We start from the raw sequence: 18030 nt of genomic DNA, 5'->3' as shown, positions 1-18030 counted from the left end.
GTCTCAGGAGCAGAGCTAGGACAGGGAAAGTAAAGGGGTGGGGATGTCAATGAGAGAGCTCTAGCAGTATATGAAAGTTCAAAAACTGTCTTCTGCTGAACCATCCTGTGAAGGGAGTCTGTCTGCATGGCGGCTTATCAACATGCACAGCTTTCAGATGCTTACTTCTGCAGTGTTGAGCAATTGGGATTACATCCTGCTGCCTCACTTCAGAGCCCTAACAATCAACCTTGTAGTTCCTAAGGCTAGCACTGAACCTGGGAATCTTAAATTCCTCACCATCCTCCTTTTAATCTCAACTACTACAGGTAAGTGTTAGGATCTTGATGAGTCTGGTTCAAAGGATGCTATTGACCCAGTGGTTCTTCCTCACCGCACATAACTTATTCCAGTTTCTTTCAAATTGACTTTATTCAGAAAACATCCCCCTACAATGGAGCTCATAACTACCCTAGTAAAACACAGCTTTTGATGAGCAAAACTGACATTGTTCTGTTGCACATTTGTCATACCATTGTTTGAAGGCAAGCCAGTGCTCATTGCTTAAATACTATGCAGAAGGATGCTCGCTCGTTTTCCATTGAAATAACTTAGATGATAGGCAGTAAAAGATGTCAATAGAGCGGTGTTAGAAAAGTTGTGATACTGTGACAAGAATCTGGAGGGCAGCATGGTCTAATGGAAATGGCACTGGACTGACAGTCATGGGATCTGAGGTACTGCCAGCTGGGCTGCTGATCTGCTACATGGCCATAGTAAGCGTTCCATTTTTTTGTAAAGCCTTCATCTTATTCTAGATATGCAAGCTCATTAGGAGCAGGAAATCTCATCTTTCCCTGGCCCCAACTTAATTTTGGTCTTACTCAGAGCACGTCATACTGCTGAGCATGTACAAGACAAATATCTTTGCAATTAGTGTCAGCACTGCTGACTTCAAAAGCCATAGGCTGTGCATCATGAGGCCAAAAATCTCTCTTCACTTCGGATTCTGAACTTGATTTCCACTGTGATGTGACCAGGCAGCAAAAAAACATACTAACATTTTAGTTTCATCTTTCAAGATTGCTGGAATAAATGGCTAATAACTGATGTAAATGACTTAAAAGATTTTATTTTTTCCAGCAGCAATTTTGCAAGATACAAAAATACATAATGCTGTTTACAGAGTACAAACAAAAGCAACAAGCTCCTCTAATCTTTGTGCAGTATCTGTTTAGATTTGGTAATATGTATTTGGGTGTCTTGGAGCCATGCCCATTATCTAAAATAATTTTGAAGCAGAGCTCTAAGTTGTGACTTCCAACAGCTGTTTGAGAGTTTAACTGATAGGACTAAAGAGCAGGAAACAATAACATAATGCCTCAGCGGTGAGGTGAAAGCATTCCTGACCTTCCTGATACTGTTTTGCAACCTTGCTTCTTGCTCAAATGCAATTCTGAAGGAAGGTGAGAGCTTTTATTTTGTATAAAATTACTGTCATATCCTGTGAATGCTTCTAATACACAATAAGAAACTCTAGCAGTTAGTCAGTCATCCTCAAAACATACCTTTTTAAATCCACTTTTTGGCAATCAAAACACCTGTAGAATCAGGCTCAAGGCTGAAGGACAAAACAAGATTGTGGACCAGTCTGACATTGGCTACAGCTGAGCTACCATGAAGTAATTACACTGAAATCCTTAATTGGTCCATTGTTTCTTCCTTTCAACAACTCAGTATTGCTTCATTAATATCACTTCTTTAACCTACATCTTCAAAACACTACTTCCGTCTCCACTCACCCTAGCTATTTCTTCAAGTAGTATCTGCCACAGTTCTGCTTTAAAGTCTATGTGCAATACTCAACATATTTTCTTAAGGCAGTTGTCCTGTAGACGTTACCCTCCTGAATGGGACCCGTTTTAGGCTTCAAATGTAGGCCAAGGATAAACAAAAGGCTGCAACATGAGAAGGCTACTTCTTACCCCTTACTTATTTCTTCCTGTACAGAGTATACATGGCCAAGGGGGGGGAGGCTGTCCTTCTACAGCTAAGCTGTCTCTACTATCTGAACTAGTTTGGCTGTCTCTATGCTATGCTGCCATGTAGACATACTTAATACATAGTACAAGTAGTAGAGAACAAGTGAGAAATTAATCACCAGCCCAAGGGACGTAAGGTGCCCTACTCTCAGGCTTTCCTACTGTCAGTCGGATCACAGAGCATTACTGCTAATAAAAGACAGGAACTAAATACATCAACAACTGAATGGAGGTTGTTCTTAACTCTTGTTTTCACTGAGCCAGTAACAGAGATCGGGATGTAATGAAGAATTTTGTACTGCAGTGTCTAACTTGTAGAATAAAAAAAACCCAGTGTGGTAGATCAAAAAACCCAAAAACTGCCTGTTGAGTTGAGAATTGCTGGACCTAGTGGACAAAATACAATCTGCACAAAGGAGCTAAGGTGTTTACAGATATTCTTTATATGAACCAAGTAAGGTGCTCACTGTGTCCTTGTAAAACATGACTACCACTGGACGAGGGAGGTCTCAGTGAGTGAAGCACTCATGGTTTCATTGCATCTCCACAGTCAAACAGGATACAAAATAGACTGCAGAAGCAGGGTACAAACTTCTCCCCCTGTGCCCCCAAACTGCCAGCTATAACCAAAGTTTCTGCTCCTCTGATCTCTTTCTGTCCTTGTGAAGAAATTCCTTTGTGCATAGCGTCACAGTTTTTATGGGAGGTGATTAGGACTCCCTCAAAAAGGTAAGAGGTAGGCTCAAACCCCCTCCACTGAGCCTGCGGCTCCCATTTGCTGGATGAGTTTTCTCACCACTAGCCCACTACGTAAGAGCTGGGCTTCTTCAGCCGTATTTAAGAAAGTGGCTGTAACTGCATTTTGCAAGAGGCCTGATCTTGCTAGGTCAAACCCCTTCAGAGAATTTAGGCGTTGTTCTGCTCAGTTTTGGGATCCCAATGAGGTTTTAGGCAGGAGATGGACACCTGTAAAAGCAGAATGGCAGGCACCTCAGGAACTTTCAGGTCAAACACTAAACTTTTTTGTTTTTAAAGACACAAGCAACTGTATAGCACAGGAGTTTGACAAATCTTTGTGACTTTGTAGTTTGGTGTCACTTGTACTCAAAATATAATTTAAAATGCTTTTTCTTATACTCAAACACAAATTGTCAATCGGAAGCGATGATCGACTGTGCAATACATGCTAGTTATTGCACAGTTCCCTAGAATCAGCCCTGAAACACTGACAATGTTGAAAAATCTGAACACGCTATCCATAAAGTAATTTTAATTACATCACTGAAAGAATTTTTTATTTGCTGGTAAATTATGGGCCATTTACTTCCATCAATGTTTGCCACACTGTAAAATGACTGCTGAAGTATTATTACAGAGTAAGCATAAAACCTTTTTTGCATAAAACTTTTGTTTTTAATGGTTCAAAGGCATGAGCTTTGAAGTAGGCTGTTGCCTACAAATGCTTATGCCTCTCTAAACCAGCTAGTCTCTAGAGAGCTAGTCTCTTGGAGCCATGAGTGACTGGCACCTCCTGAATCTGGGGGGACACCTGTAGAAGCCACTGACCCTGTTGGGGATGGGAGACACCAGCCCTACCAACAGCATCAGTGTCGGCCATCTGGGGGCACGTGCACCCCCCCCACCAGTCACCTATGCTTGGAGCAGCTCGAATTAAAGTGCCTGGAGTGTCACATATATCAGCGTTCCCATGCTGAAAAATGGTGGTGGAGGTGTTTTAACTAAAGCTCACTGAGCCCCCCCCACTGCCATTTTTCAATGTGCGGACACTGATGCATGTGATGCTGGAGTCTGCTCGACTGAGGTAATTACCAAGCTCTGGCAGACTTGATTAACTGAGTCTGCTCCAATGTGCAGAAATTACAGCATGTCGGAGCAGCCTCACTGCACATGTATAGGTGCCCTAAGATGCCTGCTGCCTGACTTCAGACTAAACACAGCTAACTACCTCCCTTAATTTTTAGTAAGTGCCATTAAGCTACAGAAATGAGGATGGAAGAAGAGAGTTAAAAATTATTTTGCCTCTACTATGTATATGATAGATTTGCTGCACAAAGCATTTAATCACATATATACTACATTAATAGCTGTTAAGTCTGTACACCAAAATATGTAGAAACACTTAGAAAAATGATTTCAGCCCATACATTACACTGGGACCAAGACAATCAAGGGAAGTAGCAGAAACAGTGGTTAAAAGTAGTGTGCTAAGTAGCATCATGCACTAAAATATGAGCAGTTTCAACCACATTCTTCCTTCATCCTGGCAGTCTCAGATTCTGATTCAAGACTTGTCCTTAACATTTGACTTATGCCTGTAAAAACTTCAAACATCTACTAAAAATGAATATATTTTTTAAAAAGGCTAGCTTGCATTCCTCTAATATATTCAACTTCCGTTCCAACATTTGTATGCTAGTTTAGTTTTACTTGAAAACTAATCTCTCAACTGTAGACTGCAATCTATTGTCAGAATCCCCTTTCTCTTTTCAAACAGATCTTTCAAGTATATATTGAAAACATGGCAACCTAATTTACAGTTATAAACTGATTTAATGGGAGCAGCTCATTAACATTTAGATTCTCTCTGTTCTTCATAAAAATAGTTTTACATTTGATGAGAATTTAGAAATTACAACAAAACTTTTCAGTTACATAATTTGAGTACAGGATCTGTGTATTTACTGCCTGTTTTACTCTACTAATACTTTCTTCAACCTATTCACAAACCTGAGTATCTAGCAATATATATAGTTGTCTCCATATGCAGTAACTTAATTGCAATTTAGTTATGGGTCCAGGTCTGCTTGGCTAGACTCTTATGCTCATCCTGTAACCCACTAAAATTACATGTCAACAGAGGTGTGCAAGGGTGTCTATACATAGCAAACTTGAAGCTGTATTTTACAAAAAGTAGCCTATGGATGAGGTTCAATGTCTACAACATTTTCAGGCTGTTTCAATCAGTATACAGCATTTTGTTCATACGTGTAAAAAAAACAAAACAAAACCGAGTCTTACATATTGCAGACTTACATAAAGTGCCTAGCATAGTTATGTAAAACACAGGATTCAATGTAATCTGACAGCCAACATTATCGTGCTCTTGCTCCCGATACCAAAAGTCCTCACAATTGCATTGTAACAACAGAATTGCTGAACCATAGAGTTTTTTTTAAATAACTCAATTTTCCCTCCCACATACAAAGCAAAGTAGTGCCCAAGTCAAGACCATACTCAGAAATGATACCCTAGAGCTGGATCACCTCATCTTATAAAAGGTGGTAGAGGGATACGCTGCAAGGAACTCCACACCCTTCCCCTAAAATGGTTCTTAATGGGGAGAGCGGGGGTAAGGGAGTTGGCAGGTTGATGTTACAGAGGCTGCTGATACCCTTACTTTCCATGGAGATGGTAGGAGATCTATGTTTGGGTACAACTCCTTACTAGGCCAGTCGCATTAAACAGAATTCCACCTTCTCCGTGTGACATGACATGTAGGTAAGTTCAATGCACGCTTCTGTGAAAGACAACCCCACAGCTCAGTAATTATGCGAAAACAAGTAGGAGTATACAAATACAACAACATTAGGAACTGAAGATATATTCATCTGCTACTTCTGACAGTTACCAGCCTTTAAATAAAACACTGATACAAAATAAGCTCTTGGCAGAATAACACTGAACAAAGAATGTACCATGGAAACTGTTTCAGAATGTTTATGTGCATCACATAAACCATGTGCTAACTTCAAAGACTAGTTTAAAAATGTTACATTTAGGGATCATATTCTGGCACTTCTGGTAACAGAATCTGAGATGTCTTCAGATCAGTAAAACTAAAAAGAAACCCAAACCCTACCCTGCCTTTATAAAAAAACCCCAAATGTTAAAACTATGAATTGAAGATATATCAAAACTGGTACTCCATGTCAGATCAACTATTATCACTTTAAGAAGAACATTTAAAAAAAAGTGAGCCAAAGGAAAAAAACTGGATTAATCTGGAATTACTTGCTGTAAAATAGGTATAATGATAATGGTTTTCTGAAACAATACCGAAACAAAAAGGGAAAAAGAATATATTCCGATTTATTCCAGTTCCTGTGATTTAAATACAGTTTATTTCAGAAAGGTTTTTTTCTTCCTGCAATTATAAATATACAAAATAACTTCAAATCATTTTAAAGAAGGAAGGCGAAGGGGAACTTGCTGGGTGAGAGTGTAATACCTGCTGTTCTTACAACCATTTCATCTCCTAAATTGTATATTGTTAAATGAGCAAGACCAGAACGGAATGGGTTTAAAGTTAAAACTGTTTAGCCTCGCTTATTCCTACAGAGGAGCAGACAAATATAAAAGTTGTATCAGAACAGTTAACAGCAGCAGAATTGTTCCGTCTGTCCACACTTTTTTAAACTTAATTCTGTAATCCAATTAGACTTTCTATGGAGTTCCAAGGACTAAATCTGCGGATCTGCTTCATCTGTCTACCAATTCCATAACCTCAAGTGTCATTTTTTAAAGCTTTCTTTCTAGCTAGTCTAGAAAGTATAAGCCAACAATTTTAAGAATTGTTTCGAAATTAGCATGATTACCATGCATTTTATGTAAACATTTTGCAGTACCATTAATGAAGTGCATAAAAAGGCACAAGATTTGTGTCACTGAAGCTTCCTTGGCTTTAGAAATTAATACGTCTTTTAAAATCTGTCTGGTAAAAACTCTGATCCTATGAAAGCCAGTATCTGATTTTGAAAATGTACACATCTGGTTTAATTGAAAACTTTTTTAATGGGAATCAGTTTGGCTTTTGATCAGATGTTCAATGTCCCTGCAATAGTATAAATGCTATGTTTTGTCAACAAAATATAGTCTTCTTGTATGTACATACCACTATTTTCTGATAATACAACAGTAAATACAAGAAAGAAAAGGTAAAATCATTATCATGCCATAAGAAGTGGACTGGTTTTGGGTGATGGTGTTTCTTGAAAAACACAATTTAGAGTATGCTTTTTGGTTCAAATGTTCTGTAAGCAATATTAAAACCACACACTGTTTTTCTGTTATTTTCCAAATCAAAGCACAGAAACTGATTGCACTGTGCAGCTCTAAGTGAAAGCCTCGATCTAAACACGAACCTTTAGAGAGAGCCCATTTTAATATAGGCTTCTTATTCTATTCAGAATTAAGATTAACCCTGATAGTAAGCATACCACCCAGTCAAATAAGAAGTTATTCCAACAACTGAGTATTTACAATTCAACGGTGAGATCTGTCCATAGAAAATAAGGGGATGGAATTTGCAATCAAGTTACCAAAACATTCTAAAATATTTCAGTCAGTTTGGTTTCAAATGAGAATTAGCTTATTTAAGACTGAAATGAAAACATGGTACCTGATCAATCAGCAAGCTAGATAATCCTCAGTAATAACACATAATACTTTTTCCATGAATGAAGTCAGCAGTGCAAACTCAATCTTATTTATGGCCACTGTAATAGTTTGGTTTATATGCAAGGAATTTATATTTTTCTTGTGCTATCATAATAAAAGTAAAAATCAGTCACAGAATTTGCACAATAGTAATTTTTGTCCAACCCACCAGTCAATCTTGATTCTTATTTATAATACTCAGAATCTCCTTTACCATTTTAACAATAATTTGTGTAAGCTGAAACATTCTTTATACAATTCAAAAATGTCAATGTTTCAAGCAATGACATGGAGACAGCTAATGAGCTGTCAATATTTTTCTGAGCATATCCACGCAGGAGCAGACAGGAACAGCTGGCCAACAGAGGCTGATTTCTGGAAGACATGCCTTCCTTCCATCAACAGCTTTATTTTGAACTGGAACAGAACATAAAATCCAAACACATTTTTAAAGCACATGGGAAATTTAAGAATTACATTAATTATATTTTTGCAGTAATTTACAAGGAAAAACAGTCATATTTGAATGTAATGTACAAGGGAAATAAATCAACTAGAAACTGGCAAGAGCATGCCCTTCACATCCATCAGTCTCAGCTCGTAATGATCAAAAGCTGCTATTATTTTGTGGTCCACTGTTACTTGAACTTAAACAATAACCTCAGTTCAGTTCCTACAGGTTATCTGTATAACTAAACTCCTGTTGCAAGAAATACTGATGTCAATCATTTTTTTGTAGTGTTAGTGGATGAATGACTATATAGACTAACCTCTTATCCTGACTAGTGGTACAATCAAGTTTATGGCACATTGTCAGGGATGTGCATTGCAGCCCAGGTGACAGAATGATACTTTGAAGAATTCAGTTTCCACTGTCAGCCCTGTGCCTGTCACATCCACTACATTCACTTTTTCTGAACTTTGGCAAGTAGAATATAGCAACTCAAAACAGTTTTACATAAATGAAACCTAGTCAACACAAATATACAGCTTTGCAATTAACAATAAAATTATCAACCATGCAAAAATTTGCAATAGGCACCAAAATAAAATTTGAGTACAAATTAATGGTACTCAACCCCTTTTTTTTGTTATTTTTCCAATGAATCTCCTGCCAGTGATTCATATAAAAGCTCAGAGTTGCAGCTAATTTTAAATGAAAGCTCAAAAAAACCACAACACAATTAGTAAGATCAGAAAGCTAGTTAAGTTACTCATCCAATTCAGGAACAGGATCAATAGCATATGAATCATACAAACAAAAATTAAAGCTCAAATATTGTTTTTTAACTAGCTGTTTGCCAGCTGTTTACACACAGGAATAATTCACTGAAAAAAAATCATTGAAATAAATCAGATTATGAATGCACTGAAAAATGCATACACTGTTCACAGAACATTTACAAGAAAAGATGTGCTTAAATGTGTTAAATTATTGATTATGCATTATTTACTCGATAAATGCGTCTCATTGTGAATATTAATGTTGGGGTAGGAGCTTTGAAAGCATAACATTTGTATGTTGGTAATTGTCATGGCTATGGGATTTTCTGTTTGTTGTTTCTTGCAGAGGCATAACATTCAAAGAACACACCTGGGCAGTCTTCTCTCACCCTTCCCCCACTAGACTAAATGCAGGAACAGCAACAAGAAGTGGCATGGGCAATGTATCTCATTGAGAGTGACGTATTTGTAACAGGGTGGGTTGACCCTTTAAGAGGGAGCAGACAACCCTGTTATAGAAGCTCAGCTGTGGGTTATCTAATGATAGAGTAATTAATGATGAGAGAGTAATTAAAACCCCAGAGGAGAGAGGAGGAAGTTAGGGGAAGGAGCAACATGTGGAAGGAGGCAGACTGAACCCCAGATAAGCTGGCCACCAGCAACCACCATGCAGTGGTACAGGGCCAATGCTAAAGGGCTTCTCCTTCCAACCAGGGAAGAGTCGAGAGTTGTATTTGCTTATTTGTTTGTTTAGCTCAAATGCCACCTTTGGTATACAGGACTGGCTGAAGAGCTCTCAAAGGACCAAAGACAGCCTGCAAAGGCAGCCAGCAAGCCAACACCTTTACAGGGTTCTGGGAATCATAAACCTATAGAGCACCAGTGGAATTCATTGTCACTGGAAAGGCAACTTTCACCACATTTTTTGCTGCCAAAGCCCATGTTGGGTGGGCAAAACATTGCTGATTTTGGCAGCAAAAAACGGGGTCAGTTCTCCCCATGGCACCAGCAAAATATACTGCTACTCTATAAAGCTACAATTTTCCCAGAACACCTTGCACTCTGTGACACTACTTGTGCCAGCTGCTTCCTGCATGGCTCCCTGGGGTTCCTTCCTATAGGCGGTGCCTAGGGCATATGGCCCACATGTCCACTCCACATACTCTACTGGTTTCTAGCTACTAACATTTTGGGATTTCTAGATCTCTGTGTAAGTTTTTCTGGAGAGAGCTGAGAGTGTACTTCCCATAGTGACAAAGGGGTAGGAATGAATTTCTGTGGGTGTCTGGCAACCCAAGATCCTGTTGGAATGACGACTTTAATGTTGTTGAGATGGTGCTACACTGTGTGAGTTGTGTTCAGGTTTGAAGCGTTAGCAGCTTTGGACTAGCATCATTTTTTCTTTTTTTGTTTAAAACGTAAATTTATTTTTTTTCCCCCTAAAGAATAAACTGAGCGCAAACTTGACTTGAGAAATCTTATATTTTACTGACAATATCCATCAGAATACCATTTATTTTTCTCTGCAGTTTAGGATTTCATTCCCTTGGTCCCATGAGCCATCAACTGGTCACACACAACATACTGTCACATCATTTCTTGGCTGCAAAACATCAATGCTGTGGTTATGCTAACCTCCAAACTGTAAGCAAAGTAAATGCTTAGAAGGTCACATATACAATGTAGGGGTCTACCTATATTGCGGCTAAAGAGTCCAAAATTCACAGCCAGATTGTTGTGCTGGCTGCCATTTTAACAGTCTTTTTGTGGTGTTCCCCCACCCCACTCACTGATTGGCCAAGGGGCCCCAATGGTTCCACCCCTCACCGCTGACTGGCTGAGGGACTGAAACCGCAGCATAATTACCCAAGAAAACATTAACTGTGAAGTTAAACAAGCATTAAGCATTCAATTAAACTCTAAACTAAAATGTCTTATGAAAGTAAAGCTATACACAACATGAATTTTAACTAATAACATTACTATAATTACATTGTGACAGGGGGCCATCCCAGGGCTGGGTATCACATCAGCCTGTCCTCCTGTCTAAGTAGGGCAGTTAACCCAGTCTCACCTGCCATGACTTTGCTGTTCCTAAAACTGGTGTATAAAATGCAGAAGGCTGCCCATTTTACTGCCCCGATGCCAGGGGGAGCTGTACACAACTCCAGTCTTCCCTTATTGTGTCCTATGGCTCACAGATGGCATCCTCAAGCTGCTCTATGCTCCAGCTTGAGGCCGGGCCAAACTCAGCCCCTTGCTACACCTCATGCATTCTTCCTTTCACTCCACCCCGCTGGGCCTCATTCATACCACCCCCTTCTCATTGGGGCCTGTCACACTCTGCCCTCTTACATGCTGCCCCTCACTGGGCCACACCCAACCTGGCCTGTTCCCTTGAGCAACTAACTGTGTAGGCCATTAGGCTTGCCTACTCACACTCCTTGGCTGGCCAGCATGCAGCTTCTCGGGCCCTGCTGTGACCCTCATTTGAATGGTGACGAGCCAATTCACTTTGTCCTGGGCGGAGCTCTGACCCAAGCCCTTCTCCGGGTAACTCATCACTCCTGCTCCCTCCTTAGGGCTGACTACTTGCCCTTTTGAGCCCCACCACATTTGAGGGCTTACCAAGTTCTCCCTCTGACCCAACACGTCTGAGGACTTAGTGGGGTCTCAGCCTCTGGCCCAACTGTGGCCTCAGGCATCCATAGACTTTCCTTGGCTTAAGTGTCCCCTCCCTGGGGCTTTAACTCATGCCCTCCTGCTACGGCCTTCCAACTATGCTCTCTCACCAGGATCTCACACTTATGCCCTCTCACTAGGGCTTTCCATACATTCCCTGATCATTGGGGCCTCCAGGGTCTTGCACCCCATGGGGCTCAGGTGGTCGGAGACATGCCTGGCCCCCATACCTGTCCCTGGGTCTAAGTAACACGCCAAGATGTGGGGGCTGTGGTTTTATGGCACCCCTCTTTGCCTTTCACTGGGGAGGCAACTGGCCTGGCATTTGTGGGGGACTGTCCCACCATGGACAGCCCCACCAGACCATTCTTCCCCAGCAGAGTGCAGTTTCTGGTCATGCCCAGGATCAAGCAGGCCTACCTGCCTTGGTCTTACCCCTACTGGGCTGTGTGTCATTGTTGCAGCCTGCTGTCTCACTGAGCTGTCTCCCCCTAGACAATGATGCCCCCCCTCATTGAGGGGACCTTAAGCCACCTTAGGCCCTGGTCCTGCCTACAGGCCAGTCAGGGTGCCAGATAGCCCATCATGGCCCAGGCTTGCTCCTCGCGTTGGTCTTTATTACCCTTCAGCCTTCCAGCCCTTTCCCTCTTGCATTGACCAGTCGTGGTGCTAGGATCAGAACACCCCAGCAGCTTAAGCAGTAGGGGTCCCCTCCTGGGCCCCACCATACAGCCCTCTCACTCTGGGCTTACTCAGGGCCCCAGAGGTCTTAATAACATGGCTCTGCTCTCACTTGGCCTCACCTGAGCCCCAAGCCTCACCCCTGTTCCACATCAGGGGCTTACCAAGCCCCTGTATAGGTCTGCAAACCATAAGCCCCTGCCCAGGCTGGGCCCTAAGTCTTCCCTCCTGGGGCCTGGGACCCCACTGGGCCCCTAGGAATCTCCGACTATTCCCAAAGTTCCTCCCTTATCACCAGGTGTTGTGAGCAGCAGCTAAGCTGGGTGTTGTTCTCTCAGGTGCTGGCAACACACTGCTGGCTTGGCCCTGTGGGCCTGGATCTAAAATGGCTACCTCATCAGGGCTGGCCTACACCTGCCTGCTCTCAGCCTTAAAGTAGCAGGCACCCAAAAGTGCACTGCTACACACCTTCCCCCTTAAAATGACTACCGGGGGGTGGGTGGGGGAGAGAGGGTCTCCCTGCTGTTTACTCTGCAATCTCCTCCAAAGCCTGCTGCAGCCCACTAAGTGGTGAGCACCCCAATGGTACTCCACCACATACATTTATAATGTTATTATTAACAATGTAAAAAAGAGTTTAGCAATACCCAGTACTAACCTTGAGACAGGCACTTCATGTTAGCTATTAAATGCTAGCATGCAGCATCCACTGGCAGTTGCCACTAACATCCTCTGTCTCTTGTCCATACAGTAAGATCACATGCTTGGCATCAACCGAGTTGGTTGGAATGGTGAGACAATGTTTTGTCAGGGCATACAGATGTTGAAACTAAACAGAAACAGATTCCCAAAATGCAGTAACAGTCACAGTCATCTGGCACTCTTTGACAAAGTTCGTGTAAGGAGCACATTCCTTGACATGCTCTTTTTTCCATCCAAGGATTGATTTCAGTAGCTGAGGGTCAAAAAACAGGACTGGCACTTGTACTGAGCCCAAGTCATGGATTCAGCTTCTCATTAGGTCTCCTTCACTCCATTTGCTCCAAGGCACCTGACTGGGAAAAGCACTAAGCACTAAGAAGGCAGCCAGCTGTATAAGCCATGGTGGTAGTAATGGGTTGTACTTATGGTACTCGTTCGATTTAACAGCTACTGCCTGGAACAGGTCCCTTTTTTGCTGGTTTTCACGATGACAGCTTGATGATTCTTGTGATACTGGTGTCTTGGACCCAACTTATCAAAACTATCAGCTGCTTATGTGCATGGTAGATTACAGCCTATCAGCTTTCAAACCACATTAGATGCTCCACAGACTGGGTGGCATTTTCTGTCACAAACTTCACTTGATCTTGAATGTTTCCTTGCTCCAGGAGATTGTTTAGCTTAAGCATAAGCCATGTGCCAGGTGTGATTTCCAGCTCCTCAGACACAAATTGCCGGTAGTACTGTATATTCTTGGTGTGGTAACAGATCACACTGAACCACAAATTCCACCTTGTGAGCCCTAGTTCTGGTGGCAGTGACACAGTTGCATGTGGGTCCCCACTTTGCCTGGCAAGGGACTCCCTGTACTGGACCTTATGGCCTGGACACTACTTGAAGGCTTTCTTGAAGAAGAGCAGGCTATCCACATGAGGGTATTGCATGTCACTTTTTAAAGACAGAATGTGTGCATTGCAGGTGATATGAACTGGACTGGCATCTTTCCATGGAGCACAACAGAAAAAGCCCTGCACATATACATGGTTTTATTGGACAGAAATGCTTACACCTTATTCAATTCCAAGTCATAGTTGACAGCAGCCTTCACTGCAGCCCGTGCCATGGAAGAAAAATTGACAGACGTGAGGTGGACCAGATCTATTTGAAAAAACAGGTAGGTCCCAACCAGTCTGTTCAGCTTCTGCATACAAATAAAATGTGCAAGACAATTATCTTGAGGGTCAGTGGTTTCATAGACCACAATGGAGATGGATTAATACAATGCCAATGCAGACTTTGTGGACTGTACATACGAAGCAATCACTGCAAGGAGACAGTCTTGGCAAAGCTTGATTGCACACGAGAAGCATCTAGCACTTGGCACATTTTTGGTCAGGTAGTCCCTTAACTTAGGGTCCCTTGTTTCTTTTTCTGACCTTCAGCCTCTGCAACACCTTTTTGCTTCATGTGTGCCTCAGACTAAGTGTTGATCTATACTGTTTTTCCTCGATACATCCAGAGTCAGGTTGCAGGCGGTACAGAACAATTTGCCTCCATCTATGGGCAAGGTCCCTGCAGAGTACTGCCTTATATGATTCAAAGCTGAATTTTGCCTTCTTGGAGGATTTCTTCTCACTATTCATTCTCCTCATGCTGCAGCATGCCACAGCAACATGCTTCTGGCTGCCTCATATGATGTCACAGCCCTTTCTCTTCCCTGACTGGCCCTGGACTGGCACATGTACTGAGCCTAAGTCATGGATTCAGCCTCTCGTTAGGTCCTCCTCACTCCATTTGCTCAAGGCTGCAGGGTTTCTTGCTCCTTTCTTTGCTTGCTAGAAAGTTTTTTATTTCTAGGTAATCCTGCCAAAATCATGGAGACCACTGGGTTTTTTTTTATGGAAGACACATGATTTCGGGTTTTCCACAAAAAACATGAAATTGTGATTTCAGTAGGTCCCTAATTACGTGCCTCCAAAGGCCACTGTTGTGCCACATGTGGAAATGCTGGCGCTTTCACCGCTGCCCCCACTGGTCACCAGCTGGCTGCTGGGGGATCTGCCCCCCCGGTCATGCCCTGCTGGTGCCCCCCAAATTGGGAGGCACCAGTTGCCCATGTCAAAAGGTATTGTTTCTAGTAAATAATGTAATCCATTTCAGTTTCTTTTGGGCATAAAAAAGAAAATAAAGTGCAAAGATATTTTTTCCACCTGTACGACTGAATGTTTTTTCATGTCTTTGCTTGCCTCATTTGATTCAAAAGGTACAGTGATAACAAAGGATTGAATTCAGGTTTACAGTCAAACTAAAATTTTAAACCTTACTTTTTCAATAATTTGCTGTAAGCCTTGAGCAAGTCACAATTTATGTTTGTTTTCCTCATAGGAAAATAATAGTTGCATACTCGCATCTAAAGTCTATGTAAAAATTATCGTAGAATTATAGGAAATTAGGGTTTGAAGGGATCTCAGCAAGTCATCTAGTCCAACACCCTGCTTAAACCAGGCCCATCACACAACTACATCATCCCATCCAAGGTTTGTCTAGCCTAATATTAAAAAGCTCCAACAATAGAAATTTAACAGTCTCTGTGGGTAACCTTTTTCAGTGCTGGGTAACCCTCCTTGTGAGAAAGTTTTTCCTAATATCTAACCTAAACCTCCTTGCACCATAATCACCATAAATTGCTCCTTGTTCTGTCACCTGCCACCACTTTCAACAGTCTAGCTCCATCCACTTTGGAACTACCCTCCAGGTAGTTGAAGACTGCTACTAAATCCCACCTTGGTCTTCTCCAAACTAAAGTCCAGTTTCTTCAGCCTCTCCTTGTAAGTCATATGCCCCAGATCTCTAACCATTTTCATAGCCCTCCAATCTGTCCACATCCTTTTTATAGCAGGGGCTGGCCACTGTACTCCAGATGTGGCCTTACTAGTATAAAATAGAGGGGAATAATAAACTTACCTTGATCAGCTGGCAACTCTCCAACTAATGCAGACCAGTATGCCATTAGCTTTCTTTGCAACTACGGCACACTACTGGCTCATATTCAGCTTAGTATCCACTGTAACATCCAGGTCCTTTTCTGCAGAGCCAGTCAGTACCCAGCCTGTACTGGTGCATGGGATAGTTCTGTCCTAAGTGCAGGACTTTCCACTTACACTTATTGAGCCTCATGAGATTTCTTTTGGTCCAATCCTCCAATTTGTTCAGGTGTCTCTGAATCCTAGCCCTACCCCCCAGCATATCTACTATTGCCTCCAGCTTGGTGTTATCTGGAGACTTGCTGAGGGTGCACTCCATCCCATCTTCCAGGTCATTGATGAAGACAGTGAACAAAACTAATACTAGGACCAACCCCTACCTGGGGCACTCCAGTTGGTACCAGCTGCCAACTAGACATCGAGCCATTGATTACCACACTTCGAATCCAGCGATCCAGCCAGTTTTCTATCCATCTTAGAGTCCATTCTTCCAACCCATACTTCCTTAACTTGCCTGTGAGGATGTTGTAGGAAGTGGTATCAAAAGCCTTAGTAAACTCAACGTATCACATCTACTGGTCTCCCCACATCCACAGAGTCACCTCATCATAGAAGGCAATCAGGTTGGTCAGGCATGACTTGCTCTTGGTGAATCCATGCTGTTCCTAATCACCTTCTTCTCTTCCAAGTGCTTAGAAATGGAGTTAAGGACCTAATTTCATAATTTTTCCAGCGACTGAGGTGAAGCTGACCAGACTGTAGTTCCCCAGATCCTCCTCCTCACCTCTCAGAGACAGATGTTTATATGCACATACCTTTCTGTCACAACATGCTGGAGATCACGCAAGCTGACACACATTGTGCTGTGCCGTATGCAGTTGTATAAGTGGCGAAATGCATGTCAACATGCAGAAAATGACAGTGGTACACTTTTGATCTAAAGCACCTCCAAGGTGTTTTAGTTCAAAAGTGCACCACCACCATTTTCTGCATGCTGATGTGCATTTTGCCACTTATAAAATAGTATGTGTAGCAGCACTGAGAGCTTACACATGTAAAAAAAAGCCCTGGATTTACCCTTTTCCAGTCATCTGGGACCTCTCCTGATCTTCATAAATTTTCGAAGATAAATGGCCAGTCGCTCTGTAATCACAACAGCCAACTCCCTCAGCATGGTTGGATGCATTGTGTCTGGCTCTATAGACTTGTACACAACCAGCTTTTCTAAACAGTCCCTATAACCTATTATTTCACCACTGATGGCTGCTCACCTCCTCCCCAGCCTGCGTTGCCAGCTGCAGCAGTTTGGGAATTGACTTTGCCTTGTGAAGACTGACCACCTGTAATCACTGAATAATTTATTTTTAAATTATTATTTAAGAAATATTTTCCATATTTTGGAGGTTGTAATCATGTTGATCTAAGGACAAAGGTAGACAAGGTTCTTGGGGTAAATGTGATATCTTTTATTAGACCAAACAATAGTTGGAAAATTTGTTCTTTTCAAGCTGTCAGGTACAAACATCCTTCAAGCAGAGGGAGAGCCTGAAGAGAAAGAAGGGTGTTTGTACTTGAAAGCTTGCAAAGAACAATTTTTCAAACTATTTAGTTGGTCTAATAAAAGATATCACATTTACCCAAAGAACCTTGTCTATTTAAAAAATATTCACTTTAGTGTAAGCAGGGGAAATTAAATAGTAATACCTGATGGAGTAACAAAATTAAACTAGAACAGGAAAACCTTGAAATTATTGATAAAATAACTGTGAACAAAAGAAGAAAAAAAATACCAGGAATATTTCTGTAGTAATTTTACTTCTGTAAAGAAACACCAAACAGTTGGAAGGCAAAAAAATATAGAAGAGTCTAACGTACCTTTTCTTAATTATTCAGACGTTGGCTTTAAGAGTGACTAGGTTTCATTTTCCATGGCTAGTGCAGGATTGCTCATACCTTTGGAGATCAAACAGGACAGAAAATAATATTTTTTAAAGTGAACCTCATGTTGTTTTTAAGTAGACATTATTCAAAGTAATGCTAGTAATTCAAGGCAAGCTTTTTAGCTTTGCTTCACCAACCATTTCTATAAGCATTACTATAAGGAAAGACATGTCTAATTATGAGTAACTGGAATTCTACCTCTAACAGAGCCTTTTTTTTTTTTAACCTTAATAGTACCTATAGCATGCATACAATCCTCTTCTCTTTACAGCAACTCCCTGAATTGTTCCAACTGTGGCTACTGCTGGAGTTTCTGGGTCCCCACCGCCCCCCTTCTC

At 41.6% G+C, this 18030-nt stretch overlaps 1 protein-coding gene across 3 annotated transcripts in view; it reads right to left on the bottom strand.

The window, feature by feature from the left end:
• Positions 1-869: 869 nt before the first annotated feature.
• The window catches only part of ZDHHC2 (zDHHC palmitoyltransferase 2), a 75660-nt gene continuing 58499 nt past the window's right edge, over positions 870-18030 (bottom strand). Inside the window, exons 12-13 of one of the 3 annotated variants that reach the window (XM_090036002.1) lie at positions 17627-17704; positions 870-7895 (exon numbers count right to left, since the gene is read on the bottom strand). In XM_090036002.1, the coding sequence (XP_089892128.1) occupies positions 17664-17704 (41 nt within the window). In that variant the 3' untranslated portion in view covers positions 870-7895; positions 17627-17663. Of the gene's footprint in view, positions 7896-10165; positions 13969-17626; positions 17705-18030 lie in introns of those variants that run through there. The other 2 variants (XM_090036004.1, XM_090036003.1) reach the window with 2 other exon arrangements.

Source organism: Crocodylus siamensis, chromosome 2 (assembly GCF_052110815.1).
Source record: "Crocodylus siamensis isolate JL-2025a chromosome 2, ASM5211081v1, whole genome shotgun sequence".
NCBI lineage: Eukaryota > Metazoa > Chordata > Crocodylia > Crocodylidae > Crocodylus > Crocodylus siamensis.
The sequence above is the reverse complement of the archived record's forward strand: the minus strand, read 5'-3'. Positions and strand labels throughout refer to the sequence as shown.